This window comes from Columba livia, chromosome 7 (assembly GCF_036013475.1).
Source record: "Columba livia isolate bColLiv1 breed racing homer chromosome 7, bColLiv1.pat.W.v2, whole genome shotgun sequence".
Lineage (NCBI taxonomy): Eukaryota > Metazoa > Chordata > Aves > Columbiformes > Columbidae > Columba > Columba livia.
Genome location: NC_088608.1, coordinates 23,667,434 through 23,688,904, shown reverse-complemented (window position 1 = coordinate 23,688,904; position 21,471 = coordinate 23,667,434). Strand labels below are relative to the sequence as shown.

At 41.8% G+C, this 21,471-nt stretch overlaps 1 protein-coding gene and 1 long non-coding RNA gene across 5 annotated transcripts in view; one reads left to right on the top strand and one right to left on the bottom strand.

Annotated features, from left to right (window-relative positions):
• Positions 1–18,944, top strand: part of LOC110355777 (uncharacterized) — a 187,161-nt gene extending 168,217 nt beyond the window's left edge. For both annotated transcript variants that reach the window (XR_010473878.1, XR_010473877.1), the window contains exon 3: positions 18,134–18,944. This is a non-coding gene — a long non-coding RNA (uncharacterized LOC110355777). The remainder of the gene's footprint in view (positions 1–18,133) is intronic.
• MTX2 (metaxin 2) overlaps positions 18,670–21,471 on the bottom strand; it is a 35,223-nt gene continuing 32,421 nt past the window's right edge. For all 3 annotated transcript variants that reach the window (XM_065069841.1, XM_065069842.1, XM_005514203.4), the window contains 2 exons: positions 21,129–21,205; positions 18,670–19,167 (listed from right to left, as the gene is read on the bottom strand). In XM_065069841.1, the coding sequence (XP_064925913.1) occupies positions 18,957–19,167; positions 21,129–21,205 (288 nt within the window). In that variant the 3' untranslated portion in view covers positions 18,670–18,956. The remainder of the gene's footprint in view (positions 19,168–21,128; positions 21,206–21,471) is intronic.

The following is a 21,471-nucleotide window of genomic DNA, read 5'->3' as shown; positions in this document are numbered from 1 at the left end:
TCTCTAACCTGATCTCCTCAATCAAGGGAAAGTCTTCCTTTTGCCAGACTTTCCTGTCCCTAGGGTCTGGGATTCCTGAGGGCCGTTCTTAGCAGTAAGGATGGAAGCAAGGAAGGCATTCAGTAACTCTGCCTTCTCTGTATCATCCATCATCAGGGCACCCTCCTCATTCAGCAGTGGACCTACATTTTTCCTAACCTTCCTTTTGCTGCTAATATACTTGAAGAAAAAAACAATATCTTGTTGTCCTTGAAATCCCTGGCCAGATTTGCTTCCAAGTGGAGCTTGGCCTTCCTCACTGGATCCCTGAATACTCTGACAGACACCTTATATTCCCCCAGGTGGTCTGTCCCTTTTTCCACATTACATAAGCATCCTTCTTCCACCTGAGTTTTGACTGGAGTTCCTTATTCATCCATGATGGCCTCTTACTCCCTTTATTTCTTCCTCATAGAGATGCATCGGTCTTGGAGGAAGCAATGTTTGAATATTAGCCGGCTCTCTTGGACCCCCCTGCCTTCTGGAGCCCTATCCCATAGGATTCTTCCAAGCAGGGCCTTGAAGAGATCAAAGTTTGCCCTGCTGAAGTCCATGGTTTTAGTCCTACTTATTGTCCTGCCTCCTCCATGCAAGATCCTGAACCCCACCATCTCATGGTTGCTGCAGCTGTGGCTGCCCCCCATCATGACATCTCCAACCAGTTCTTCTTGGTTTTTTAGGACAAGGTTCAGCAGCACAGCTCTCCTCTTTGGCTCCTCTACCATCTGTGTCAAAAAGTTGTCATCAATGATCTGTAGGAGTCTCCTGGACCGTGCATGCTTAGCTGTGTTGCCCACCCAGCAGATGTCAAGGTGATTGAAGTCTCCCATGAGAACCAGGACATGTGATCGTGAGGCTACTTCCAGCTGTCTGTAGAAAGCCTCATCAACTTCCTCTTCTTGATCAGACGGCCTGTAGTAAACACCCACAACAGTGTCCCCCTTGTTAGTTTGTCCCTTAATTTTTACTCATAAGGACTCAACTCATTCGGCATCCCCCCCTAGGCAGAGTTCAAGACATTTGCATTGCTCTCTCACATAAAGTGCAACTCCTCCACCTCCCCTTGCTGGCCTGTCTTTCCTAAAAAGTACATCGCCTTCCATGATAACATTCCAGCCATGTGAGCATTTTTATTCTGTTTCTAACACACAGAAATATATATAATCTTATTTCTACTTTTCTCATATAGGTGGTGGCATGGTTGAAATCACCTCACATTTGTAATTACAAGACTGTGGTTTGAACTGTTTATTGTTCTCTAAAATCTTAATCAGAACAGCTGAGATTTGCTGTGGCTCAAAATTCTTTTGTTATGTTTAACCATTTCTGATACTAAGTTGAGAGAAAAATAGGTTGGTTTGTTCCTGTCAAAAAAAATTAAAAAATAAACGGATGTTGAAAAACTTTTCCATGCATTGTCACACTGTCAGGATATTCGTTATGCTATTCTGCTACTCTGTCTGTTTCTGTTCTTGTGAAAATATCTACCACACTCAGTGTCACAGTATCACAGTATGTTTGGGATTGGAAGGGACCTCAAAAGATCATCTAGTCCAATCCCCCTGCCAGAGCAGGAACACCCAGATGAGGTCACACAGGAACATGTCCAGGTGGGTTTTGAATGTCTCCAGGGAAGGAGACTCCACAACCTACCTGGGCAGCCTGTTCCAGTGCTTAATTTTAAGTGTGTAAGTAACTTCCAAGGAAGTTAAAGGGATTTTTGAAAAGTATACTTTGAATGTTCTGCCAAATATGAATAGATATCCTAGGAGTACCTCAGTCAAGTTTACTTGCATTGCCTTAAATGCAAACAAATAAATTACTTTAAAGTTATATACACAGGTACCATTTCTGCCATTTCTGTAACTGCAACAATCCATAACAGCAGGATGTATCCTGTGGGTTTGAGAAAATGTTTGACAGTTGAGATTCTCTGCACATTACACAGTCAGATTATCTAGTGGTTTTGAACATACAAATCACTGAGTCCTAGGTCTATGATGACTATAAGTGAGAAACAATTTAGTAAGTAAATGCTTTTCTACTCACAAATAACCAGAAATACCACTTCACAGATATATTCAGTAGAACTGAGCCATGTGATTAAACTCTTTTCTTTTTCTTTCTATGATCTACTGGTTTAAATATGTAGATGACTGCTAACAGTTTAATATAGGTTATCTTGGTCAGACAGAAATATGATATGATTAAGTTCCTCAGTTTATTTGTCTGTATCAGCTCTCACATGTCCATTTACAAAGGCTATTGTGTGAACTCCTGAAAACAAGGTCTCAATAAGGGGTTTCTTTTGTTGGCCAAGTAGCTGTGTTTCTTCCTGGGGAAGAGTGGAAGTGCATGTATACCCGAGGGAGAATTTCTTAAGAGATGCGTGACTGAGAAGTTTGCCCTCTAAATTTCCAGATAGCTGAAGCAAAAGACCAACAGAGGGTCACAGCCTTAGAGCTGCTGGCAGGAGGTGACCACTGGGGTATCTACTCTAGCCTTCTGCTCAAATCAGGACCACCACCATCTCCAGATCAGGCCAGCCATGGCTTTGTAGAGTAAAATCTCAAGACCTCCCAGGATGAAGCTCTGACAACCACCCTGGATGACCTGCTCTGGTGCCACACTATGTCCAAGAGCAACGTTACAGTGCTAATATTCAGCAATGTGCTCAGCTACAGCTGAAGGCCCAAGGATGTCACTGCCGTGTGGCTTAATGGAGGTTTATAATTTATTTGTATTCAGATTGTCTACTGGCTCCCAAAGAGGAGTAGCAAATTGGAAAACAGGCACCAGCCTGGCTCTTCATTTTTGTTGCCTTAGTTTTGTCTTTTCTGAGATTTTCACTTACAAGTGGAGGTCACCTGAAAGCAGAAGAGTTTGCCACAGAAGCAAATGTAGACACTGCACTTGGAGTGTGCTGAGACTCATGAGTCTCTTGTATTAGAGAGTGACACTGAAGTATGTCTATGTCTTGATTCAGTATCGCCTGGCAAGAGATGATGTGAGCCACGTAGAGCAGATTCTAGTCTGGTGTTAGTTAAATTTAGCTAGATGTCTGTTGTGATCCTGAAGAGCTTAGGAATGTAAGCTTTACATTCAAATGGGATGTTGGAAGCAGGTTGTTGCTTGCAAGTTTGTTCCAGCCTGCAAGCTTGCTACAGCTTGTGAATTCAATTTTAGCTCCGGAGCTTGCTCCAGTTTTGTAAGGCTACTGAAATCCTGCAAGAGGACAGATTTCTTACATGCACCAAAAACAGCACCACAGTGTTTTCTTAAGCCCTCACCTTCCCCAAAAAGTGCCCTCCAAAACTAAGGGCTTGAATCAGGCTTTCCCACCTGTCAAACACATGTTCAGCCGTTGCTCTTCAACAGTGTTTACTCCTCACCCCTTTCCTGCCAGCAGCTCCAGCTTAGCTGCTAGGATTGAATTAGTGAGCTTTTTGCAGCCCCAAAAACCAGGAGCCACAAGGAAAACCAGGAAGCAAAGTTACATGGTGCTGTGGCTTATATTGTGACCTGCTTTGCTTTGTCTCCACCACCTGCATTGTCAATAAAACAAAAAAACGGTTTTAAAAGTTAGAGCAGTGTTGGTTTGACTAACAGCCTGCTCATTGCCAAGTATTTCTATTTGAGCTTATTGAACACTCATTATGTATCAGACACTCAGCCTTGTAAAATTGATCCAGAAAAGGCTCACCGCATCAGCCAGGCTCCTGCCTTGCTGGTTGTGTGTTGAGGAGCTTTTGTTTCCACACTCAAGCAGGTCAGGCAGCAGCAGCTCTCTGAAGCAGCCTGCCAGCACAGGCGCAATGACAGCTCTTTTCCTGACCATTAATTCAGAAATCATGCAATCAGAAAAATGAGCCTGTCCTCCTTTGTGGCTCTTGTGGAGATTGCTGTCCTCTCAGCTCTGATGAAAAGGACCTCAACATGGTAGCCTGTGTCTTCCTTTAATTAGACCCAGCGATAACCCACAGACAGGCTCGTTTTGCCAATGGCCACATGGCAGTTGTGCCTGGCACCAACATATTTTTGTCTGTAAACAGAGAACCTTTGATATGAAGACAGCAAGCATGGGAACACTTCGTGAGACTACAAAAATAGCTATTATAGCCTTACTCTCTGAGGATGTCCCACACAGTCTGGCTGCGTTTTCATGTGATTCCCAAGCTTTAATTCTGATCCTATGTCAGAGCTGAAAGTGGCACATCGGCCTTGAAAGAGCTCTTTGAAAATGCCTGTGTAGGCAGTCTCGTCTCAGCACTGAGCTTAACTGCTCCAGAGCAATCTGCATTTTAAGGAGAAACAGCTTTGGCAGCCCATCAACATTCCTCTCTTTGTTGCTGCTACATATTTTATGTCACCACCATATTACAAAATGAATACTCTGTATTACAAAATTAATATTGGAAATATTTCCTCTGAATTTTATTGACATTATTTGTGCTTTGTTTACACACGATTGTCTTACTTTTGTCTCTAGATAATTAACAGTATTATTATCAAGGGAAAACAAGACTGGAATTAATCTGATTTAACGTTTCATTATTACTTATGATGTTTTTTAGATTACATACTGGTGTTGTAGAATGCCGCTTTACAAGCTAGAACAGAGAGATGCACAGTAAACTGGAACACTGGGGTTACTCTGAGGCCCCATCAGTGCGGTTTTTCAGGAGCAGCATCAGCCTTTGCGTGATGTGAGGTTTAGTCTAAATTGCCATTGCTCTAATCAAGGGAGCAGACACAACACTTGGACAGGAAGCTGAAAAATAATAAAAATTTTAAAGCTGAGCTGAGAGCACCCACCTGGATAATTTCATATTGACTGTGGCTCAGGCCTCCCAGCCTTCCTCTTTGGCAGCAGCTGTTGTCTGGAAGGTTACGCCAAGCAACTGCTATGAAAAGGACTAAAAAGGGAGCTGAAAGAAGATTACTGCACATGTGTTTAGTATCATCTCCATAAAGGCAATGGAGTATATCTGTGGCTTCTTTTGAAAGCTGATAGGGTTGGGTTTCCCCTTGAGGGTACCTGGCTGCCTTGCCTGGAGAAATCCTGAACAATCAGGTGAAATTTTAGCCTCTCTGAAGTTCACGGATAAACTGTAGTTGGCATCAGTGACAGAGGAGTGGTGAGACTTTGATTTTCCCGTTGTCTTTACTTTCCATCTGCCCCGGGAGCGAGGGCAGGGATCTGGCTGTGTCAGAACCCCCTTGGCAGGGGCACTGGTGCTGGCCAGGCAGCCTCAGCCCTGTGGCCAGGAGTCGAGGCCAGGGCTGTGCTGGGGAGCCGTGTCAGCCAGGCACATGGCGCTGCTGAGCTCTGCTTTCAACGCTGAGGATGACCTGGAGAAGTTCAGTGCAGGCCTGTGAGCAATCCCATCCTGGGAGGACAGCGATAGCACGAAAGTGAAATAGGGCTGTCTGCATGGCAGAGGGCTCTGCAGCAGGGGAGTGGATACCTTATAATCTTTTGAGATCACTTCTAGGCTTCCTGATTGGTGTATGCAGTGAAACCCTGATGTTCAGCATTGTGTAGGCATCAAAATCAATAACAGGGCAGCAGCACCCTGTGAAAGATGGGCTTGCCGGCCCTGGGGTAGTGCTGTCCTCAGCAGGGTTGTCTGTGTTATTACAGAGAGGGAAGGGGCTGGAGCTGCCTCCTCAGGTCTTGCAGAGTTGGAAATACTCAATTTCTGCTCCCTTTACTCAGAAAAAAAGTTACTTCTGTATTTCTCTTTTTCTTTTTTTTTTTTTTTCCACTTGAAGAGCAATGGTAATAATAGAGCTAAAGGGTGACTAAGCATTGAATGCAAATTGTTTAATTTAAAGTAGGGCTTATAATCTCCCGGCAAGTTCCAGACAAATTGTTCCTAAAAACTCCTTGTTAAACATTCCTTATTATTGTCCACATTTAAAATTTAGTTTACATAAAGATTTAGGGGTAGTGCTAAATAATTACACAGCAGGATAATCTGTTCTTCTTATATATGGTTCTAATCATTAAAAAAATCTATCTATGGAGTAGTTCAGGAACAACTGTTCTTCAGCAGCTATTCTGGGTCAACTCAATGCATAGTCTATTAGAGGTATTCTGCTGCAGAGTAATGAATCATATTTGCAGTCAGGAAGTCACTTATGTAATTGTCACTAAATATAACGAATACGGGGCTATTTAAAGGATTTCAGGATTGTCTGATGTTCTGCAAGATGCTGTTTCTCTGGAGAGGAAGACTAGAAGCCCCTTATTCCAGCTGCTCTCAGTGTTTTAATATGGAAGAAAGTGAGCTACTGGGATTTGTGCAATGGAATATCATTGCGCTTTTGCAATTCCTATAGAAAGGGAAAAGGGAACTTCTTAATTTAGAAAATTGACTTGTAAGCTGGGTGTAAAAGTACAGCAGAATTCCTTGGCATATTAAAGTCTAGCTTATCAGTGTTAAAACCATTCCCTTTGATTATTTATTCTGAGTCCTGTGTTAACACAGGACTAAAACCAATATTGCAAATCAAAGTAAAGACTCTGAAAACAGTCTGATTGTTGCAGACAAATTCCCTGGTGCTTCATTTGACAAAAAGATGGATTAGAACAAACTCTGGAGTGTTATTATTGCCAGCTACATGAAAGATTGTTTCTTTTATTTGTATTAATTACTGATTAGTGCTTTCTGTATCTTCCGCTCTTTCAGATGTTTTGAATGAGATGTATTGCTCTCTATAGTTTCTTATCTAAAGGGAACCATGACAGAAAACTGGTATCTCAGGCACTATGCACAAGGAACTCATTGATGTACTCAGACACTGTACTTCAGGGAAAACCCTGGGTGAGATTCTTGAAGAGGTAAAAAGAAGTTCACAGATAATACCACAGACAGTTTATTTTCCACCCAACAATAATGCTGTGAGTAAATGTACTAATTTATTTTAAATTGGAGCACAGAAGGAAAAAGGAACTGAGTGTGTGGGGCTCCTTGTGCACGTGGTGGTTGGGGAGCAGCAGCCCAGGGCTGGCAGCAGTCCCAGCGGTGGGAGGAGAGCGGGGCAGCCGCTCGCTGGACGCCTGTCCAGCCCGGCCGCGCTCCCGAACCGCTCCTGCCAGCAAGCCGGCGTCACTGACGTTGTCTGCCTGTGGTAATGCTCCAGGGCTTTCACTTATTTCGAAAGAAATACAACAGAGTGGCTCCTACCCAGAGAATTTGCATGCTAACTGGGTCAGAGAGGCTGTGGGAGATGTCCTAGCTGAAGACTTCATAGACAGTGTGGCTTCTTACTGCCCAGTCAGACAACTTACTTCCCTGGTCAGACAACAACCATTGGGCTTGCAGCTGCTAATACGGCTCTTGGTTATTACAGCTTGGTCATTGCAAGTGTCCAAGCTGGGAGGGCCTTCTTGTACAAATCCTCTTGTTGTCACTGTTCAGGATAAGCAAAAGCCTTTTTCTGCCTGGGAAAAGGCACCAGAAAAAACAGCAGTTACATAGTTAGGTGGTGGAGGTTGTGCTTAAGAACTTTAAAGCATTACTGAGCCCTCATTTAGCCTGTGGAGATCTCGAAATGAAAAAATCCAGGACTGCATGTCAGCATCCTATCTCAGAATAAAAAAAGCAGGCTTCCTGAGGTTCAGGGCTCTCACTTTCCCACCTTTTGTGCATAAAAATGGTCACATCTTTGGTGTGAGGAACTGAGGCCTTTACTTAAGATATCAATTAACGTGAGACCAATATTTTGTCAGGTGACTGCTTGAAATTTGGTGGTGAGCCTTTCACGGCCCAGGTTTTGTTGGAAAGGGTAGTTTGAAAATAGCCTGTTGTACGACATCAGCTGATCTGTCATCTTCCATAATTCATGAGCAAGATTAGACAATGGAGTCTTGGGTGAGAACTTACTAATTTCCTTCATGTTTTTAGAAATGTCAGAGGTGTAAAGCTAAGAATAATAAAAGTCAAACTCCTTAGATATATCTACTGTGCTAGGAAGAATATTACTCTGAGCATCTCTGATAGTATACAGTGTCTTAGTGTGCATGTGTCTTTAATTGGTATGCAAGGAGTTTATCTGCTTTACTGCCTGCACTTATCAGAAAAGATATAAAATGGGATGGTGATAATGGCTGCCTTCAAAGAAAAAGATATGTTCTTTCAAGGGTGTAAGTGCAATAAATCTTTCTAGTTTAAGGGCTCACTGGAAGCAGAAGGATTCTGTTCTGCTGACAACTGAATATGGGCAACTTTCCCAGGGGAAAACAAATAATATTTCTCTATTAAAAATATAGTAAAAGTCACTGAAATGAGATACTACAGAATGTATATTACAGTATTTCCTACTGGCTTCTTTACCAATTAAGACATACTTGCATACTGATACGTTTCTCAAATGGTTAATATAAGGTATCTGGCACTGAATACACTTCAAATACACTTGTAAACAATACCCACAGTATCTGCAGTTCAAATTTAAAAAAAAAAAACCAGACTAAAAATAAGCAGTTGACTGTACGTCTTTTTTTTAAACTATACCACAGGAATTAATTTGCCTGGAATGAAAGAGACAATGCTGAGTTCATTGCTATTCCAGAACCATTCTGTGTGTCTATAAAAAGCAGAGTTAATACTACAGGCACCTATCAGGTCTTGAAGGGATCTTTTGTGAATTGCAAAGAAATCAGTGTATTTACTTTAGAAAAAAACACGTTATTCATAAGAACCAAATTTTGTGCCTGACTGTTATGGAGAAACAAAATAGACAAGGGTGTTTTAAATTGATCTGTCAGTCTGGTGCTTTCCAGTACTCACTTTGTTCATGTAGCCAGCAACTGATGTTAGCATGCATTTAAATAATTCCTCTTGCCTTGAATAATGACCACACGAGTTCAGTAACGGTATCTAGGAAAAATCCTAACTTTTGAGGAATTGCCTCTTATCTAGGACTGTTTGTTTGCTCCTCATCTACCCCCGCCCCTCCTTGCAGGGAGGTGCTCTGCACAGCATATGACTAAGCATAATACAATTTGATTTGTGTTGCAGTGTTCTCCAAAGAACAAATCTGTAAAATTACAACATGTGAAAGCTTAACACAATGATATAAAATGGCAGTGGCACGGTTCATATCTTAAACTGACAGACTGATGGTGATTATTGCAAGGACAATGCCCTGCATATGTCAAACGATTTGCAAATAATTTATGTCACCTTATCCTCCATTATTGTTTTTGCAGAAGACATAAACTGTGTCACTAATATTAAACTGTCAGCAAAAAAAGCCTTCCTCAGCTTTTTCCTAGCTGAGAATGCAAAGACATCTGTGCAGAGACAAACATGCATATGGCCATCATTTGTCCAACATCTTACACATTGTGAAGGTTTTTTACTTGAAATGCCAACCTATGTGGCAGATGATGTATGTGTTTCTTCAGTCCTGTGATTACCAGCACAGAGCTGCTCTGCAGTGCTCTTCACCTCATCAGTTCCACAAGCTGCACTCCAAGGTGTGTGAAACATTTGCAGGGAGATGGCATCTGACATGCAGCAAGGCAAAAGCATTCTGGTGTGAATATTTGACTCCAGATTTTGTTCAAATCAGGGTCAGATTCTGACCTGGAGAAATTAGTGTGGGTAGAGATTTAGCACTACAAAATAGCAATTTGAAAACTGGAATGAATGTATTTTAAAGATGGGGAAGCAGAGGAAAGTGATGCTGTCTCCTGGGTGAATCCCCAGGGGCTGTAAAGGAGAGGGGAAGGGAGAAGGCTTTATTCTTTAGGAAATAAGCAGAGAGCAAGGCAATCTTAGTCATTTCTGTTTGTTAAGTTGCATCATCTCAGCTGCTGTGTTCTTTGTTTAGGTTTTGATGGTTCATTTATTACTCCCAAGAAATGCCTTTGAAGGGTGATTTTCAGAGGCCATTGTGGTTTAAAAAGCAGCAAAGAATGCAGTGCAGTGCTTGGAGCATGGAGCTGGGAAACCGGCCTCCAGCCTCCTGCTCTAGATTTTGCCCTGCTCACATTTGGGACAAATTACTTGCAAATGCTGTGGCTTGACTTACTCCTCTGTCAGGCAGGTTTTTCTCTCTGACTCATCCACTTGGCTAAGTTTGCCAAGTATTTTGTAATCTTTGGCTAGAAATCACTCGTTTGATTGCGGATCGGTGACGTTTCAAATGGGATGCATCAAACAACTTCTGCTGGCTTCAGTGCAAGAGATGGCTCCAATTCGTTGTGGTGAGGAGGACAATATACTAAGAAACTCACTGAGCTGATGTAAGGGTTGAAAGTGAACTCCATTCTTTTATTGCTACCAGTTTTTCCTCTTTTGGAAGTCTCATTTAAGCATTTTGCACTTTTAACCCCCTCAGGAGTGAGGAATCTGCTCCTTGGCCTACCAAGATTTTTTCAGCCTGCTTCTCAGTAAATCACAGGTTATGACTACATTGGTAATTTTTTATTATTATAGTACAAAATACCCAAGAGATTTGGAAGAACTGCATTGTCCAAATGAGTTTTTATCTTACTTTCCATTTTTCAAATGGTCAATTTTGTCAAACTTAAAAAAAAACCCCAAGCAAACAAACAAAAAACCAGCACGAATTAGTTTGTTATTGGAATTGTTTCTGATCAGTGAGTTAGAAGAGCAGATTTTAGGTATCACTGTTTATGGAAACATAATGTGTTTCCTGTGGCAGTAGCATTTGGACTCGCTACAGATACATGGAACAGAAGGTGGTAGGCTTGCTTCTCTCTGCCCAAACAAATCCTAGGAATCATCCGCTTTCTCTTTTCACACTAAGGTGATTTTGCTGGCACAAGGAATCTCTTTTGAAGCAGAGGAAGGAATGCAGTCTGCAGGGCTGAAAACCTTGCCCCTTCCTTTTCCCAGTGCAGGGAGACCCTGAAGTAGCAGCAAAGGCACGAGTGGATGTCAGGAGATGGGGCAGCAGGACAGGCCCCAGGAAGATGCACTGAACCAAATGAAAGCACCTCCATAGAAACAAGTCTGCAGGAGCTGTCTTGTGTGTGTCAAAAGCATTTCCATCAGGTGATGGGCAGCATTTCCCGCAGCAGTGGCTTTAGGCTTTGCCACTAGTGTGCCTTGGCGTAACAGCAAGACCTTTGCACTCACGCTTGCATGTCAAACACAACTCACAGTCAGGCAGAAATCTACCTTTCTTTTACCAGATATCATAACCTACAATAAAATATGCTGGTGAGAAATTTATTTAAGTAGATAAAAACATACTCTTCCCATAATGCCCCCAAACTACCGATCTTCATCAACTGGTTCCTTAAACATGCCACAACACAGACTTAAAGCTGCAAATGAGAGATTGTGGAGATAGTCAGTAATCTCAGCTATATACTTCTTGGCTAGGAGGCATCGTAGATCAAGATGCTATGCACTTCTGAGGGAAGGAACCGACAGAAACTGCAAAGGAATTTTAGAGAGGAATTTGCAGGTATCATGATAGAAACAGCAGTGGACCTGAAGGGAAGTCTTTATTGTCTTGACAAGAAAAGAAAATGAGCAGCTCTTAATCTAGCAGTCCAAGTTATAACATCTGAGAGATGAAGGATAATTTTCATGAGATAATCTCAGGCAATAGTCCTGTGCATCAGTGACAAAAATGCTGATCTCAGCAGTGAGAGAATGGTGTGAACAGCAATAGATAGCCTCAAATTCAAGCAAACCTGGCCAGAATCATACTTGGTAGCTAAAAACAGAGGGAGATGTCACCAGCCATGAGAGGATGACAGAGACAACCTGAGATGTATGACTAGGGAGGTGGACTTGCTGCTGACAAATCTTTGGCAGGAAGAAGTGGTAGAAAGTGTAAATTCACACTGAGCAAAGACAAACTTGGAACAGGAGGATGCTCTGGGGAGTGGGTCATGGCAGCTGGGTGATGGCAGGTCATCTTTCCAGCTCTACAGAATTTCAGAATTTTTCATGACTAAGCTGCACTAGTGCACTAGCTGCACTAGTGAGTGCACTAGCTGCACTCACAGCACCTGCTACAAGGTTCATTCAAATACCCTCTGATGGCTGCCTGCTTAGGAAGACGGTCTCCTGTTTGCAACAAGCCCTTTGCAACTGCTTTTATTTTCTATGAACAGTCAACCTTTTAATCCTTGTTTCTGATCTTTGTCACTGAACTGAGGTCACAAACCCCAGAAGACTGATGATTTGAGCAGTGCTTGTAGGGAAGATGACCATCATGCCCTTGATCATGAAGATCTCTACTTTTCTTCTTAAATGCAGAACAAACTTCTAGGTTAAAAACAAACAAAAAACCTAGATGAGAGAGCATTTATGTGATATAAAGCTTGCTTACAAAGACTTCTCTTCTGACAAACTGGGTTACTGTCAGTATTAAGTCAAACAGGAGAGGCATGAGTTCATGCTGACCTCTCATGTCAGCTCACTGTTTCAAGTCAGCCTCTGGGCACACTGGCTTGGTAGACAGGGGTTACTGTGGCTGCCACAGATGTCAGCAGGGCAGTCTGTGTCGGCAGTGGGAAGTTCTTCACCTCAACTAGGACCAAATTTGAAGTCTGCAGCAATAGATAGGAGTGTCTGATGCTCTCTATGGAAAAAGGCCGTGCCTTCTTTCCAGCAAATGAATTAGTTGGAGCTAGAAAGTGAACTCTCTCATTTTTTTTTCTTGTAAGCCTCAACAAGCAAACAAAATTGCACCTAAAGTTTCTGTTTGCTTTCAGTGTTGGCCTTTCTCTCCCGAGCTGAGTTCTTCGATCGTATTCAAGGCTAGGAGTCAGTTTATACATCTCATTTATGAACCCAGAAAACAGCATTTCTATGAGCATTGCTACACAGTCAGCTCCTCCACTCCCTACAACAGGGAGAGAATGTGGCATGTCATGGTGACTTGGTGGCTTAGGGTTGTGACAGCACCCACAGACCTCATTTCAATCTAACCACTTCTGTGTAGGCCAACACTTTTTGTATTTACATATGAAATACTTGTGATCAGGTGGCTGGAATTTGTGGGTGCTTTTAATCCAGTAAGTGACTAATGGCCCCAGTGTGGATACAGTTACCTGGGTGTAAACTTAATCCTACTGATGTCGCTGATTTTGTTCCCTGCCACCCCTATTATTACCTTCACACAATGGTGTTTTTCCAGGCTGTTCCTATGGCAAAACCTTCCAGCCTAGGCAAGCCCTGGAAGGTTAAAGTCATTTCCATGTTTCTTTCGAGGTGATTACACAAGGGACCTTGAACTCCCTGCCAAATGCTACTTTTTCACAAAGTCGGAGTTGGGAGTGCAAGCCAAGTATCGCAAAGCTCTGACGCAGGGGAGAGCGTGTTAGCAGTTAGTGAGTGACGGAAGAGAGATCGGCCAGCAAAGTTTTAGGCTGCGTCAGGGTAGAGCCTGACTTTGCTAATGCTTTCTACTTCCAAATGCTACTTTTATCCTAAGATCAGATAACGAGTAGCACTTTTTCTTTGTAACAATTCATTAATCAGAGAAATGATCCTTGCTAGTGTTTAGATGTTTTACTTAATTTGGTACTTCTGGCCTGCTGCCCCAGTAGCGCCAAAATTATTATTTCTCACCCAGCAGGTGATAAATAACAACTTCAGTCATGATTAATACCATGAATTTCTCAACCTGACTAATGCAAAAAACTTCAAACCTGCAGAACAAGTGGGTGCTAATTGTTGTGAGAGCCATTGGAGCTGCACTCTGCTTGTAAAGAAAGAAAGCCACAGGAAATGAAGCGTTTTCTAGCAGCACAGCTGATCCTAAGAGGCATCATTAAGTGCAGCTCAGCAGCATTCTCCATGTGCAGGGCCATGCTAGGCTCTTTTTTTTCCACAACACTAAGCTTTGAGTACATTTCAGAAGCAGGAGATTGCCAGGTTATTTTTCTTTCCTGGGGGAGGAAGAGGGGAAATAAAATAAAAGGCAGAGAAAATAGCAGATTAATATCTAATTAACACCACTCAATACTGTAATTTTTACTAACTGCTCTGTGAAGAGTGATAGATCTTAGCAAAAGCTGCTACCACTGAAGCTCCTTCACATAAGGTTTGTCTTGAAACCTCACAACGTGATAAAATGGAGCCTCAGAGACTCCTCAGTCAAGGAGAGTTTTCTTCAGAGGGGGACAGGGAAACCAGGGGCTCAGGAAGGGCTGCCAGCTGGAAGCAATGATCCAATACCACCAATTAACCTGTGGCTGAAATCCTGGGCCCTTTTGAATCACAAGCTGTTTTGCCACAGCCTGCAGTGGAGCAGGATGGTTGGTCAATTATCTGTGCAGTACATGCAGCGGTACAGGGGATCCATGGTACACTCAGTGCTGTGCGCTCAGGCATCTGGAATTGGCACCCCATGTTTCTGACAGGAGCAGACACCAGAGTCCAGCAGGTAACTGTGCGGAGCGGGGTCTGTGCTGAGCAACATTAGTCACTTCTACAACAACAAAATATAGCAAAGCACCTTGGGCATGGAGGGGCAGTTCTGTTCTCACCAGGACTTCCCAATTGTTCTAGCTCCATCAGGCAAGGAAAGCGTTTGCTACTTTCCAGCTAACATTAAGCTTGAGCCTCTCCATATGAAGCTATTAATTCATGGAACAAAATGACTGCGAGAAGCAAACCACGGTGGGCAATTTATACATTGTTCAGACTCGGTAATGTCTCTTCACTTGTAGTTATGGGTGCTTTTATGACTTTGTGTACTGTTTTGGTTGAGTGACTCTTGCAGTTCCTGGTGGGGCATACTCAGAGGTTGTATCTTAAGCCATGGTGCAGCTGCTCCTGATGTTCTTTCTGTTAGAAATCCAATTTTTTGTCTTAATTTTGAGAAACCTAAGAAGTTCCTGCTGTCTACTTTCTTCACCTAAAATAGCCTCTGGGAACTTGGGAGTTTTGAGCTTGAAAAGCTAGGAAAGAAAATCATCATCCACGCTATCTTGTTACGTGAGACAGACCACAGGCTTTCCTGGCCCGATTCCTGCCTCTGGTGCAGCAGTTGTGTTTCAGTCACAGGAGATCTAGAGAAACAACCCAAAGGTGAAATTCTCATGGACCGCACCTGCTCTGCCTTGTCTACGAGAGGGCCACTTGGGCTAATGGAAAGCCTTGGCTGGCGTAAGGCAGGTTGGTTGACTTGCTCAGCTCCCTTGCTAGAAAGGTTGTTGGGTTTGGGTTTGTTTTTACACCTTGAACTGGTTTTATTGCTGGTCTTGTTTCAACTTTTCACTGTTTTTCCTGATGCATGCACAGCATTTCAGGAATGATCAACTTCAATGTCCTTTATAGAACTGCGGTTTTCCAGGGTCAGAGCACGGGTAACCAGCTTTGGTCCTCAGTGTTCAGCTCAGCCTGCTCTCTAGCACAAGTCGTGCCAGCGGTGTCATTTAAAAAAAATTCCTAATTGTTTCTTATATTTAACAAGAATAAAGTATGTCCTTTGTCTAGGATTTTAATAGCTACTTTCACTACTGCTAGCAAAACCAAGATTTTCCTCATAGGTTTAAATTTAGATACTGTCTAGAATGAGGTGCAGCCTGAACTACAAACCAGCCCTGTGGCAAACACGCCATATTGAAAGTTTGCTCTTCAGTCAAGGAAGTAAAGAATGCTTTTTCCCATTTAAATTTTGGTTTACTAATTAAGTTAGCAAAGTCACACACAAGAAATGAGGTAGTTAAGCTTTCAGAAACTATTCAGTTTAGCTTCCAGATCTCAGTCTCTGCTTGTTCTCTATTTCAATATTGAAATCTCTTGGTGTAATTTGCCTGTCGATGTATCCTTAAGTGCAGTCTGAGTAGCTCAGGTGGATTTTCACAAACTTTGTTTGTCACTGATCAGTATCTTTTGCTGAACCACTTCCGCAGCATTTGAGTATATTTTCTAGAGGAGACATTCAAAGTGGGTTAATGCATATCACTGCCTTGGCGGGTTTTTTAATCCTCTGATGTTATAAAGCTTGCCATATGTTACCATGCAAAATTTGCAATAACTTTCTGTTCAGCATTCGGTGTTGCATTACCAGTGCTTGCTCTGCCTCACAGAAACCTTGCCAAAATATAAAAACATGTTTTAATTCAATGCTGTTTCAAAGCAACTGCTAAAATTTGGTTAAAAGTTGGCTAATGAGCACTGCAGCCTTGAAAGTGGAGGAATACATGCCCACTTGCACTTGATCAGACTGCATGTAAGTTAATGTCTGTGCATAGGTGGGCTTCGAAATCCATTAGGTAAATTACTACCGTAGTTTCGTCTACTGGTAGCAAAAGAACTGCCAAAACCATAGAAGCTAGGTTAAAGTCTTTACTCATGAATGATGGTCTGTAAGCAGAAAGAGATAAAAGGCAAGTTTAATTCTTCTTGATTAAAATATTTCAGTTTTCACACAGGATTTCCCTATCACTGTGACACTGCTAGTTTTAGAGACTACTAGAGAGTGTTTTTCTCTCAAAGGAGTGTATATCATAATAGTCTCTTCAAACTAAGAAAATCCCCACAGCAAATTATTTTCCATTTTTTTCAGAAGTTGCGTTAATGCAGAAAAGGAGGTTGGAAAGAAATATCTGGGTTCTCAGCTGCAGACTCCTTCAGTAGCAGAAATTGTCACTAAGCAGTCAAGGGTTTTATGGGTTTTAGTTTGAAAAGGCATTCAACATAGACATGTGAAATTTTAAGACTGAAATGCAGGACAAGGGCAATTTTCCTCTCCTTGCAAGAGTGATTTGATAAAAGGCCAAGACTCCAGCAGGTCTCCTGTATCAAAAAGCAGGCCATAAGAATTCAGCTCCGTTTCCCGTCTGAGCTGTCAAGCGCGGTGCCCTGCAGATGGTGTGGGGAAGCTGGAGCGGTGCATCAGCCAGAGCCAACAGACACCTGGCCAGGCCAAGGCACCTTTCTGTTCAGTTTTTAAGAGAGAAGGAAATGGCAGCCAAAAATCTCATGACCATTGCATAACCAGGTCAAGCCATTAAGTATTCTGATACTGAGGAGTATAGTCAAATTAATATATTTCATAACAAGAAAATATAATGGTTCCAACTAGCCAAACAGCCTGACCTGATTGCTGGTTGTGTCCAGGACTTCCCAAGTGCATGAGGACTGGTTTTGCCACCAGCACATTCATGGGGTTGTTGGCACTTTTGGCAAAGTGTCAAGTACAACTCAAAAGGCAGAAGAGAGTGGTGCTGGTTAATGCATTTGAAGAAATACCAGCCAAATCGAGACCTTGCCTACACACAGGCACTCTCCCTGGAAACTTTATACAGTGCCAAGGTTTTTGGAGCACCACAATGATATTTCTTTGTTTACTGCTGTATTATTGTGCCCACATGAACCACAGGATAATAGAGAGGCAGAAGGACCATGACATGCCAGCCTGGGCTGGTTTGACTAAAACGGTTTATTTTCTTCATGCAGTTAGAAACTTTTTCATAGCTACCACAGTTATTGTTTGGGTTTAGTTTGAGGAAAAAGTAGATTACACCTCAGGGACAGAGTTAATGAGTTTTGTTTGTTTTCTGGGAGCCAAGGACTTTTCTGAGCTTTCTGCAGGTGTGAGGCAGCAGCTAGGAAGGGAGGCAGAGATAGGTCAGATTTTGACTGACATCCAGGCTGATCAATGAGAATATTCCACGGCATTATCATCATGCTTCATATTTAAGGAGAGTTGGTTGTTCCGGCTGGGGGACCCATTCCGGTTCTGCTTCAATTCAGCTGAGTTCTGTTTGGAAGTTCCTTTAATTTGGCCTTTTCCCATTCTACCATTTTGCAGTTGGCTGCTGGGCCTTTCTGCCTTTTGGGGTCTTTTTCTCTGTCTCTCCTGAGGATCAGCTGTTTGGGACCAGGGTGATCTCTGCCTCTCTTCCCAGGATTGGCTGCTGGGTGCAGAGTTTGTGAGGAATTGCACTATCTTTTATTTTATATTATATTTTCATTATATGTGTATAATTTTTTTATTCTTTTTAATCTCCCCTTTAAATTCTCTCCCCTATTTGGGGGTGAGGGTGAAGTGACAGAGCAGCTATCATGGTATTGATTCCCAGCTGCAGTTAAACCGTGACACAGCCACGGGCTCACACTGTGTCCTTTTGCTACAGAACCACCCCAGCAAGTACATCAAAGTTCAGAAGCAACATTAACATACTGGAAGTGGGAAGAATGAGACAGACTCTTACCTAGCAAATTCATTTCTTAAACAAAGAGCAAGACAAGCTGAGGTTTAAAACTGAGAAATCATATGAAGAGGAGGAAAAAAAAAAAAAAAAGTAAATCTAAAAACCAAAGGTGGACAAGAAATGAAAGAAGCAGGGGAGCAGGAGTACACACATAAGAAGAAGTAATGACAGCCAGGAGCTGCTTTGACACAAGGAACTGACTGAAGAAAATCACATCACTTGTGTGCTGCAGAGCTCCAAGACGTTTTCATCACCCGGTTCCTGAATGCATTTTGGCTGAGGCAGGCAAACTTATGATCTCTAATGAGTCCTTTCATTTGCAGCTTAATAATTTTAACTAGTTTACTATACAACTGTCTTCTAGGTGTCCTGCCAACGGGATCCCACTCATTAACTACACAGACATTAATTACAGATACATAAAACTCAGTAAGAAAGGCACTTAGAAAGATCAGAGAGAAACTTTTTAAAGTATTTTATTTTTTAATATAGATGCAATATTTTTCCAAGGTCACTTTAGAGTTAAGTGGTGTACAGTCTATTAATGTGGAAATGCCCATACAGTCATTTCAGGTTAAACGTGCACAGAATATTCTACAACACAAAAACTGCATTTAGAGATTTTTCCTGCTCCAGAATGATTTGGCAGCTTCAAAAAGCTAACACACGTTTCCATTCTCAAAATCAATCCCTTGAACAACAAACCCTCAAACTGAAACACACTCCACCGCACCCCACAGCACGCTTATCTCAGTAAGGACCTCTTGGCAGACCTGGCTGCGACGGCAGCAGAGCTGTCTTTATCCTGACCCTCAAAGTACTGCTGTTCTATTCGCCGACAAAAGGCTGTGAGATTACTGTAGTTTTTCACTTTTTCAGAGAGTGCATCGGTGATCAGTTGAGTAGTAAGGATTGTGAACAGGTGTCCAAACACCAGAGCGTCCAATTCAGTTGGTCTGTAAAAACAAACAGAAAAAAAAGAACAGGGGTTCAGGAAAGGAAGTTCTGATCAAGAAAAACTCTGCTGTTGTGAGCAAATTTAGATAGCCACACAGTCTATGAACTGAGAAGAAATCAGGCACCACTGAACTTACCAAATGCATGAAAACTGTGCATAGAGCATGTAAGAACCCTGCTAGTTCTTAGTATGGCATCTTTATTTGCTTTTTTCCTAGCTTGGAAATGTGGAAACACCACTTCTTAGAAGGGACAAAGTTACTGAGCTAATATCAAACCACATTCCACCTTTTAGTTCTATAACAAGGGCAAATGCTTATCAGTTTTTTTTGGGGGGTCTTTTTCCTCTGTAGCTGTAGATATAGATTAAATAATTGATCTTATCTCACAAAGGAAAAAAAGAAGCAGCAGGGAGGAAAAAAAAATAAACAACAAACCAGCAAACATAAAACCCCTATTCCCATTTTGTGGTTTCCAACTGTTGGGAACTATTCAATGAATAAGAAAAGGAGCTCCAGGGTGACAGCAGCTGGAAACATCTCCTTTTTAAAAGGGGAGTACACAGAAGAAAATGGGCGTTTTGGGAAATAGTGGTCTATTGAATGTTTTCAGTCCTACCTTATTTTAGGTACAAGCCTTTTGAATTGCTTTGTATATATCTAGCCCATGTGTAAATATTTTTTTTTAAATATATTAATACCTTGAGACTCATTTACTGGTGTTGAAGGTAAGCAGCACAAGGGTTTTCTAAATGATATTTTTTTTTGGCCTATCTGTGGATGCCTAGGAACTTTCCAGTGGAGATGTGGGCCCTTGTACAGCAAACGTAAATCTGTTAGGAACAGGCTGCTTATTTACCTCCTACAGACTCCCAGAAGTCACAGACTGAAAAACACTGAACTAAGAACACATCCTTTCTTAGGAATTACAAAGCTAAAGATCTTCAAGGCTGAAACTGTACCAAGAAAGCCTGGCTAAAAAACAACAAAAAACAAAATCCCCAAACTATAATTCTTTACAATTTAGGAGATACTATCTTTAAGAATGATTTGAGAAGATGCAATTCATAATAAAGAAGAATTCAAACTTGTCTTCTGTAATGCATATTTTTGTATCAAATCAATTTATGTGACCTACCTAGTCTCAACTTGGAAGAGATTAAAAGACAGCATACGGTTTTGGTGATGTTTCTGTTGTGTCTTTGCTGCTTAAAGTCCTCTCCCTGCACAAATGTAGTTAACTGAAGTCCAGACCTGAGCACTTCTAGTCTGCCCTATGCACAGGGACAAGAGGCAGCCAGACTGATGCTACTTTCAAAAATATTAAATTATTGAAGAAAAAAAACAAAAAAGCATTTTGCAAGTGGCAGAAACAGGTGAATGCACAGGACATCCCATGAAGGACAGGTTGTTCCTTTTTTCTCCCCTGGGAATGGGACTCTCAGCTTTCACTTTGCAACTGATCCTTTAAGGACAGCAGGCTACCTGCTCCCCCAGTTCTTACAAGTCACGGGTACCCTCATGCTAACTCCATTCAGAGCTGCCCCTGCGATAGGATGGGCAAGACAAGCAAGTCGTGTTCACTCCCCTAGGAGAGAATGTCACAAAAGAAATACACGTAAAGCTTTAAATTTATCCTTTTTAATAAGAAATTAACTGTACAAAGGTGTACATTTGCAGCCTATTTAAGTCGTGCTACCCTGTAGAGAAGACAAGCAGGAGTAAAACCAAATCATAAATTAAAAAAAAAAAAAAACACACACAGAAACTTTCATTTTAAAACCTTTGATTACTTATTTCTGAAATGGCATGTTTATATTCCAGTCACACATTTGTATTTCTGCAACTAATCAAGTAGAATTAAAATAAAATGGGAGTTTTCCATATATACTTTTGTGTGTGTGGATATATATCTATATCTCACATTCCTGGATGTAATATTTCAGTCAAGATTAACTTACTGCTTATTGAAGAAATATGGTTGTGTTCCTAGTCTCTGGGAGAGAGCCTGACAACACTGATCTACATCTTCAAGCACCTATCAAAACACACAAGAGATAAAAGATCCGTATCATCAGGAAATACCAACATTGCAAAAAATAACCTCCTTACTGTATTTGCACTGATGGTGGGAACAAGACACAGAGAATGTTGGAACATCAAAAGCTGTTAAAGTCAGTCAAACCTACACAGTAGATAGGTAGGTAAGTGTTACGTAATCTAACATTTGACGTACAGCAATTCTGATTATGTGCTTCCCATAACATTTATAACTTAGCTTAATGAAAGGTACTAACTTATACC